The sequence below is a fragment of the Mycetomoellerius zeteki genome, unplaced genomic scaffold (assembly GCF_001594055.1).
Source record: "Mycetomoellerius zeteki isolate Tzet28-1 unplaced genomic scaffold, Tzet1.0 scaffold145, whole genome shotgun sequence".
Lineage (NCBI taxonomy): Eukaryota > Metazoa > Arthropoda > Insecta > Hymenoptera > Formicidae > Mycetomoellerius > Mycetomoellerius zeteki.
Genome location: NW_017256393.1, coordinates 2,332,811 through 2,343,436, shown reverse-complemented (window position 1 = coordinate 2,343,436; position 10,626 = coordinate 2,332,811). Strand labels below are relative to the sequence as shown.

The 10,626-nt window shown below is 34.0% G+C and overlaps 1 protein-coding gene across 1 annotated transcript; it reads left to right on the top strand.

Moving 5' to 3' along the window:
* Nucleotides 1-2,852: 2,852 nt before the first annotated feature.
* Nucleotides 2,853-5,732, top strand: Mettl14 (methyltransferase like 14). The gene is made up of 5 exons (XM_018462516.1): nucleotides 2,853-3,331; nucleotides 3,687-3,860; nucleotides 3,934-4,251; nucleotides 4,578-4,960; nucleotides 5,389-5,732. Exons 1-5 carry the CDS (start codon nucleotides 3,266-3,268, stop codon nucleotides 5,624-5,626), a joined length of 1,179 nt encoding a protein of 392 aa, XP_018318018.1. The 5' UTR covers nucleotides 2,853-3,265; the 3' UTR covers nucleotides 5,627-5,732.
* The last annotated feature ends 4,894 nt before the right edge of the window (nucleotides 5,733-10,626 follow it).

Here is a 10,626-nt window from a genome sequence, read left to right as displayed (position 1 = left end):
AGGCATCCTAATAAAAAGATGTTAATAATGTTAATATGCTGAAAAACTGTAAATAAATTTATTGCGAAAAATATTACTTCGGCCAAGAATCCGGATCTCTTGTTCCATACCAGATTAATTAAATCACTGAGAAAAATGTACTAATTAAATCAACAAAAGAACTTAACAAGAATACCATTTTTGTGAGACCGAATAGAATTTCTTGTCATCATAACCAATCCGAATAATATCAGCTTGCTACCTGAAAAGAGTCCTTTTGTTAGTTTAATTAGAACATTTTTCTCAGTGTAGTGACTTAATTGAGCTTAAAATTATGTTGTGCAAAAGAGATGAGAGAATCAAAATTCCATTTAATCTCTCATCGGAACATTTATTTCAGTGTATAAATTCAACAAAATATGCATCACAATTTGGTACATTACCTCTTTTTTTCTCTCTTCGATGTAATCCATATGCATCGATTAATGGCTGGCGGAAGAGCCGCGTACCAATCTGATTGCACGCCAATTTGAAAGCGTATTGATACACCCACGCACACACGCGGGAGTGAAAAGCCAGCGTGCTGCATTGCGACGACGACGTTATGTTCGTTCCCTCGCTCATTCTCTTGGCGGACGCGCATGACGTGAATCTCCGTTATTATCTCGTCGGTGTCGCCGTCGCGTCGCGTCGGCTCCGTCGTCCGGCCAACGCAATCTTTCTCCACTGCGCGTTGTCGATTCCTCCGGCTGACCGCAGCCTCCTTTTCCACTGGGCGCAATGCAGTGGTTCCCTCGTCGAGACATGCACTTCATTTTTCTACTGCATTTCTCCAGTTCCTTGACTTCTCTTTCTATTAACGAATTCGGTTGAGAACACTGGTGTACACTGATATATATTATGAAGTCGTTGTACACCAATTTAATTTGAGTGTAAAAATGAAATGCAATTATTTTGAATTATAAGATAATAAAATATATACATGCTTTACTTACTTAATAACACAATAAAATGTGTTGAAGATTTTAATCCGCTTTTATATTTGTATTAAATTAACATATTTTTATGTTGATGGCTTTAATGTGCATTAGTCATACTAAGCGCGTCTAATCGAATTTGCTATATCCTTTTTTCTTTCTCTCTGACGAATATTCTTATATATCTTCAAATACAGATTTATATTCGTGTATCTACATTTTCATCTTTTCATCTCTTACAGAAATCCTATTTAATATTGGTCATTTTAATATTGAAAATTACTTATTTTGAGTAATAAAAGTGTTGTCGTTCACAGCTTTTAATTACCAAAATAAGTAATTTTTCAATATTAAATTGGATTTATTAGGAATGTGAAGAGAAATTGAAAGGTGACTACTAAATATACGATATCATTTAATTACTTATTTTGAATATAATTAAAAGCACTGAGCAACAGTAAAATAAATATTTAATCAGTTCCTTCTAGTATTAAATTTCTGTAAGGGCTATAGATAGATACAAAAAATATTTTATTTCCTTATTTTTTTCTTTTTTGTTATGTTAGTTTCTTTTCCATTATTCGTCGTGAGTTTTTTCACTTGGTTGCATTTTACTCTTCCATTGTACGTCGTACTGACGGCGATTTCTTCTTCTGATTCTGCATTTTCTTTTCTATTGACAATGAGTGCTGCATCAGCTGTTTGTGCATTCCTTAGTCACTACGCGCGCATTTCCTCTGTTTGGTCCAAGCCTCTCTCTCTCTCTCTCTCTCTCTCTCTCTCTCTCTCTCTCTCTCATTTTCTCTTTATCTTTCTCCGTTTCTTTGACCACGCGATGCGTTTTTGCAGGAGAGAATCAAAACGCGTTTATTTCTCAAATATTTACTAGACCACGTGGCGCGGTACATACATCTATGCGATATATATCTGTTATACGATGTGATAATACCGTAATTATTTATATGTAACAAAGTGATAAAACGTGTGAAATGAAAATGGAGGTAACGAGCAAAATAAGGAAATAACGAGTCTTTTTGTCTCAATAATTTGCAGCACTTAACATAATGAGAGCTGGAGAATGTTAATGTAAAGTTAATGATGAGGTTGCTATGTATAATTTTTCTTTTTATCTTTTTCCGTTTATTTGACTATTTTAATATATACATACACGGTTTTAATTCTTCCTTAAATCGTAGTTTATAAATTTTCTATATAATATAATAAATAACATTTGGTAGTTGTCTCTTATTTCAAAATGTATAACAATATGCAAAAAAATAAAAAAATAAAGTACACAATTCGAAAGATTGTTTTCATAATTTGTATCTACATATTTATCTATATAAAGTATTATAAAGGCTGCACCAAATCTTTTAGGCACGGATATATTTTTATTAACTTGAAATTAGTTTTTTATAACAAAAACTATAAAATATATCGAGAATTAGGCTTGGTTGCACCAACGTTACTTTGACTTTAAGCGAGACTTAAAACTCTCTCTGTCTCGTTTTAAAGAAAAGAGATAGAAACAAAGAGAGTTTTAAGCCTCGTTTAAAATTAAAGTAAATTTGATGCAACCTTAAATATTTAAACTGTACATATTGTACTTTCAGCAAATAATTGTATCAACAGGTGATACAATCATCAAACAATTCTCTAACGGATAATGACTCATGCAGTGATTATTTTTGTCATCAAATTTGTTTCCTGTTTTTTTCTATGTTTATTATTATATTTAGTACATGAACAGTCCATGTAAATAATTTTATTTTTGCAACAATTGCAATATATCACCAGAGTGGTAAATGCAGCGAGCATTATTACCGACGTAACTATACAGCGTAATCCCGATATTTCCGATTACCTCGCCTGGCGTCAGGCGAGCCTTTGCTGTCAATCGTTGACACATGTCGCCGCTCGCGTCATGTCGGCATCCAACAGGAGGAGATTAGGTTAGCACGGTTCGTAGTATTGATGATTTCAAAGTTTCTGAAATCGAACGAAGTATCGAAAGAACGGGGAATACAAGTAAGAAGAGAACCTCGCCGTGTTCTAAAGAGAACGGCTAGAAGAAGGAGAATAAATCGAGAATGGGATTTCTCGTTGTTCTTAGACGCGAGGCCACGCCATCTGAATAACAATTGATCTAATTTACGTCGAGATAAGCCTTCCTCGCGAACAACCCGAATCACGTTCTGCTCTTCCGTCGCTCTTCAACTTCGCCTCCTAGCACCGGTGATGTAATTCTGCAGGGTGAGACGAAACACGCAAACTCCCTGGACATGTTCGCACTCACAACGTGAACGAGGATGCAAACGATGCTGCAGGCTCGTCGGGAACGCTCTCAGAAACGCAAGAAACTCCTGGCCCAAACGGTGAGCATCAAAATTTACCCTAGAAAAGAAGCGGCGATCGTCGTGGTTTTAAAGATTAGTCCTCCAGAGTTGATGCCAAAATCTATAACATAGTTACTGCCGCTATTGAGACCTGTTGAGATCTTAATTTATGTTGATTAAAAGGCATTAATTAATTTCAAGAAACGACATAACTTGTATAACAAAAACGAATACTAAGTTTATTTAATAATAATAATAATAATATTTCAATAACATTTTAATAATAATTTATATTTGCAGATTAATATAAAAAATATAACTGAGTGGCTCCAGCAGACCACTAGGAATTAAGCCAAGTATTAACATCTTTACATATTTGTCCTTTCATTTGCAGTTGGGAGTTTCAAGCGTAGACGAACTGCGGCAGATTCTGGGAACAGATGTTGAGGACACGCAGAAGAAGAGAGGCAAGCTCTCCAATGACAAGCCCGACAGCACGGTAAAAGATTTGAAAGATGATGTTCCAACTGATGAGATTGTATATAAGGATTCCTCAACGTTCTTGAAGGTATTTATTAATACTTTGTACATTTCATTTGTTGAGATATTGTATGTTTAAAATATCTTTTGTGTATGTAAAGGGAACGCAGTCATCGAATCCACACAATGACTACTGTCAGCATTTTATTGACACCGGCCAACGGCCGCAGAATTTTATCAGAGACGTGGGTCTGGCAGACAGATTCGAAGAGTATCCGAAACTGCGTGAACTGATCAAATTGAAGGATGACCTAATTGCAGAGACTGCGACTCCACCAATGTATCTAAAAACAGACCTGCTGTCCTATAACCTGAAAGAGCTCAATTGTAAATTTGATGTCATTCTTATAGAACCACCTCTGGAAGAGTATCAGAGAACATGCGGCGCGACGAATGTACAACTTTGGAACTGGGATCAAGTTAGTCTTGCATAGTTACATCACACTTTCAATCGCGACGTTATTTAAATCTTTAAATTTTTACTTGAAAGAATAAAATTTCTTTCAATAAATTAAAAACGTTTTCTTGAAAGCATACTTCAATTTTTTCGTTCAAAGCGAAAATAAGTAATAATAATGAATATTAAATTTCACTCATGATAATAATTTTGTTAAACAAATTAGAACAGATATTAAAAATTTCAGTTTATTTTATAATTTCTCCTTTCTTTGTTTTAGCTTTTAAATGAGATTAATAATGTTTAATGCAAATAATTTGAATTCTTTTAATTATCACATCCGTGTAGATAATGGAATTAGATATCGGTGAGGTGGCCGCCAATCGGAGCTTCGTGTTTTTATGGTGTGGTAGCAGCGATGGATTAGACATGGGACGATTTTGTCTACGTAAGTGGGGTTTCCGTCGTTGCGAGGATATCTGTTGGATCCGCACGAATATCAACAATCCAGGTCACAGCAAAAATCTGGATAGTAAAGCTGTACTTCAAAGAACAAAGGAGCACTGTTTGATGGGTATCAAGGGAACGGTGCGACGCTCTACAGACGGAGACTTTATCCATGCCAACGTCGATATTGACCTCATCATATCCGAGGAACCTGATTATGGATCCATCGAGAAACCTGTAGAGATTTTTCACATCATTGAGCATTTCTGCCTCGGCCGAAGAAGGTACATATATAAATGAAACTCGCTTACTGTTTTCTTTTGGAATAAGATAAAAATCAATTTCGCAGTTTTACATAAATGTGAAATTTTTTTTATTGTAATAAGATTATTAATATTTTTTATATATGGAAATTAAAATTATATATTTCTTCTATATGAAAATTAAGTTGTTAATATACAAATTTTGAAATGATATTAACAAATATAGTGTGTATTAAATTTTTTTATTGATGTATTGTTAAAAATAATGAATAATGATGAATATAAGACTTATATGTTATTGAATACTAAAGTTATTTGTTAATAAGAAATACGTGAAGTAAAATTATTCCATAAAAATATGATAATCATAGAAAGATAATTTTGAAATTTAAATCCCTTCTCTAGTATGTACTATTTTTTTAAATTTTAATTATTTTATTCTTATTTAGGTTACATCTATTTGGTCGTGATAGCACCATTAGACCTGGCTGGCTTACTGTCGGTCCGGAACTAACAAACACTAATTTCAATGCGGACCTCTATCAGAGTTACTTCACCAATGGTCAAATCACTACTGGTTGCACCGAAAGGATAGAAGCACTCAGACCGAAGTCACCGCCGCCAAAGGGGAAAGTATCCGGCCGAGGAAGAGGAGGCTTCAATCGTGGCAGAGGCAGAGGGAGATAAATAAGTCAGGATCTTATATTGTACGTCTTTCGAACATTATTATAGATGTAAAAATATAGCTGTAAAAAAAAACCTGAAAATATAAATACATAAATAATTATGAAGACACACACAAGATGTGTTCTTCCTCCCTTGCTGTAGAATACTTCAATGTAACAATATTCTTCCACAAAGTCGAAGTCAATCCATTTACCATGATAAGCTCGATGGAATAATTATTAAAAATTAAGCTTGCTTATTTGTCAATATCAAATATCAATTTTTGGTCAAAAATATTAATATTTTTATAATCTATTTTAAATCATTCATAAAGATTTGTATATTTGTATTTTAAACATCTGACTCGCTAAAAATCTTTAATTTTTAATTAATTAAACTCAAATTCAATCAATTTAATTAAATTGAAATTGAAAATAATTAAAGTCTGCCGTTAAAAAATAATTTTAAATTGCATAACTGAAATAATAAGTAAAATCAGAATGTTCAATCAGGATTCATCATTGACATTGTGGGGAATAGGATGAAAAAATAAAGATAAAACATGTTTTAATATCAAACTTATTGTTATTGCAAGGTACATTGTAAAAAACGCAATTTGTCATTCGAACGCATTACTACATGTAACTTAACTATCTGCGGATAGTATATAGTATTGCCTCTCTATCTTTAAATCATTAACGATAAATCGGACTGCCAGAGTCGCAGCTTGAGGGATGAGGGGATTGTTAAAATAAAGCGCTAAAAAGATCGCGTAAAATTTAAATTCGACAAATTTTCAACTAGACCACGTCTAACTGCGGTTATAAATCGCACTAGGAACAAACGAATATACATATACAATAAAAAAATAAAACACATACTTATTTCGTTGTTGTGTTGCGGAAGCGAAAAATTGTAGTCGAATCTTATACGAGTAGGATAGATCAATGAATTAAATAGTAGCGAAGATTCATCGTCAGGGGAGTAAAGAAAGACACGCTTCTCGTTCAGTCGTTCAGAATATCATCGAGTTACGCATTACAAATAGAAAAGTTTTCGATAAAGAAACGAATATTATTATGACGTTCGTAATTATTATGGCATGCTTTCGAAGGCTTTTCTCTTATGTTTTTTTATAATCTGTTTAAAATTCTTCTGTCGCAGTTCACGTAAACTAAATGCTTTCCGCATAAAGCAACATTTAATTTAATATTGGATATTTATTCTGAAGATACGAATCATCATGCTACCTACAGATGACGACGGAAATTTTCAGGCGTCACTGCCACGTGCATATGTTCGACGAGAAAGTCAATGCGACTAGTAGATAGATCGATGTGCGATAAATTTAAAGGCTTCTATTTTTTTGTTTTTTTTCTTTTACATAAAACCTGTCCTTTGTTAACATAATTTCTTAAACGTATATTTTCAATATGTGATAATCGTTTAAAAAAATTAACGCCGCGCTCGTTCAGAAAGGCAGAGAAAGATAATTAATTTTCTATTTAAATCTGAGATCAAGTCACGTATTTTGTACTCTATAGGCTGAGTCGAGTAATTAATTTATAATATATATCATAAATATATAGAGCTCTTAAAATTAAGATCGCCGTCAGCAAGAAGAAAGAAATACGCAAAACTTACAAAGTAGTTTTATTGGTCCCAGTAAAGCTTCCGGTAAGTGAAAAATGAAATCTATCTGAGAAGGCAAAGTTCCGCAAAGTCCGTTCAAATGTATTTTTGCGTGGACGAATGTATTAGCGACAAATATACATATATTTCGTTTCTTTTTAATTTGTAAGATCGGACTCACTTGACGTCACAAAGATCATATCTGCGTACCGAGGTCACGATGTACTAGCAACAAAACTTAAGCTCCTATTGCGGAATAGAGAAATATTGATTTATTCTACTACAACAGAAGGTTCGGTTTTTTCTTTTTCTTTTCATTTTTTCTTTTTTTTTTTGTTTAATTAAATACTAAACGCGCAGAAGTAAATCAAACGACGTCACTTGTTTATTGCTTATCCTTATCGATCTAACGTAAAAATCGTCTATTCATAATTTCAACTATGATGGAGGATCTTACGTACCTATTCTCTCGTAATGCGTTCTTAAACGCAACGCTATCTCTAACTTTCTCGTCGTTAATCCTCCTACTAAACGATGGCATAATACAAAAGATCAGAATAGAGTATTAAAAACCCTGGTACAACATGATCATAAATAAAATACATAAACGATCCAATTAATAATAATAATAATAGATAACAAAGTCTATTTTTTCTTAGAAACGATTGTATTTCGATGTTGAACACCAATTGCATACGTCAACAATCAGTCATCATGTTTTCTTCTCTCATTTCCTTATTATTTTAACGCGATTAAATTAAGAATGGATGACCATTATACAAAATTATTGTACGAAATTAATGGTAGCGTGTATTTTTATCGAATAACTGTTGATATACCATATTAATAATTGATATCCTGCTTTATATCAGCAATAAAAAAAAAACGAAAATATCGTATGAATTAAACTGACGAATTTCGTTGATAACGAAAAAAAAATATATAGGCGAACTTAAAATAATAATAATATCAGCGCGCGAATACACAATGTTGCGAAAAATCGGATATCTACGTCGTCGAAATGAATCGTCCATCACGTCGAAGAGACACCAGAAAAGAAACGAAACGCTTGCGTAGTACGTATATTATATACGAATAAAATACATCGAAGATAATAATAAATAATAAATTATTCGCGCGCGCAAGACGCAAATATCGTTATTGCTCTCCTCGGAGAAAGAATGAATAAATAAATAAAAAAAAAAGGAGAAACTCAATTTACATTTCATTTATGCGCGTTATACGCGACAGCGCGTATTTTAGGGATTATTTGTATTCGAGTACTCAGGGGAGTACTTCATACTCGGGACTCTCACTCGACTTGTTATACGAATCCATTTCCGACAGCAAAACGCGTTCGATGCGCGAGACTGAAACGAAAATATTTGCCGAATATTCGTCTTTCTTTAAATAAAAAGATCTCGAGCTAGCACTAATGTGAACAGCTTTTGCACAGAAGAAACCAAGCGCCTCTTCGTGTAGCAAATTCGAAACACGCTCCTAAAAGCTTCTTCCATTAAAATTATTTCCGCAATCTTTATTTTATTACTGCATCTCAACTATTTCACGATAAAACGTTTTCAAAAGGAATAATTTCTATAATTTTCGTAAAAGCATCTCTATCTATTTGGCGCAGCCAAGACAAGGATTAACGTATTGAACGCAGCGACCACGCTGGGCCTGAATTTCGACTTCAATTCGAATAATACCTTGTCGCAAATTAAATGATACATTAATTGATAAAAATACATTTGCGTTTATACAAAATCATTTATTCGCTATCTAATAAATCGTCGCGATTTATATAAATGTCTCCGGAGGGAAATTTCCGGTGATTAAAAAACGAACTGGCGCTTTATTTCTTTTATATAAAAGCCGTGTATTAATCACGCGCACGATGCGACACACGACAATACGGTAAATTAATTAACTCTAAATGATAACGTAACTGTTTTCTTTCGTGAAGCATCAGCGTGTGTGTACCAAGAAGAGTTTTTTGTGGGGCGGAGGATGGCGGGCAGGGTGTATATGCATGCGTGGTGTGGCAGGCACGGGATGGCGATGGTGGTCGTTTCATCTATTCGCACACACAATCGATTCGGTAATCAAGCGGTGCGGAGGTTTTCAGCGGTCAGAGGTTGATCGTCACAGGGTTTAGCCCCGATCGGCCCCGCCATCATCAGTCAAGTCTCAACAGTCACAAATATGTCGACTCCCCTGCAAGCAGACCTATCGTCAGTCGTGGAGAAAAGTGCGATGTCGAGACGATATCGCAAATTTTCTGGGTCAACCAACAGCTATTGGGTATTTAGGAAGAGGGACTGTGCGAACTAATGCCGTTTATGAAGAAGCGAGGACAAGCGGAAAAAAAAAAGAGAGAAAGGACAAAAGATCTTTTTACACGCACATTTATGTTCGAGGATGTAAAAAGATATGAAGCTGACGTTATTCTTCCGTTCCCCAGCTCTCAACGCATTTTTCCAAATTCCCCTCACTTTTTTCGAGTAAGATATTTAAATTGCAATGCTGTTCTGTTGGATGAGAATATTATTTCGATAACATTTAACGTGTAAAAATGGTGGAAAATTAGAACTTATCGAATAAAAAAAAAGGTAAAATACGTCGAGTTTGAGGAAAATTATGCAAAAAAATAGATTTTATTATGCTGCATTTTATTTGCATAAAATATGAATTTTCCGAAAATTTTTTTGCTCTTGAACTTACCCTGGCGAACACAACGAACCTGATTGTGAAAAGAAAATAGATCAAGATCATACCTTGCGATTACATTACTCACTCTTAGATTTATAAATACGAGAGACACGCTCTAAAAGTGGATTATACAATTATTTTATTTCGCAATAATTGATAAGAGATTTAATCATATGCCTTTATTACATTCATTGCAGAGTTCGATTCGACAACTAATAGTTATTAGTGTCAATGCTTGCGATCGCAATGGGGTTGTTAAGGCAGGAATATTAATATACAAGTTATATCGAACATGTTTTCTCGGACAAAGGACAGGCTTATATAGACGCAGACAGACATATCCGTAAACATGATAAAATATAACTCTAGAGTTTGTGCGCGCTTTAATCTCTTTATAAATTCTGGAAATGATCAACTGGTATAAATTTGCAGTTTTCGTTTACAAATATCTTCTCATAATGTATTGTACAATATCTACGTGTTGGAGAAAGTAAAATCGAAGGAGAAGATGCGGCTCGTTCGAAAGAACACGAACAGGGATATTCTTACACAAACTGCATCGTGTAACATTTATTTGTCAGTAACTAACGTATGTATATATTCACAATTTTATGACAAAATTTTACTCTCGTCGACACCGACTGGTGCGATATAAAAAATCGGCGAAGTAAATGTAC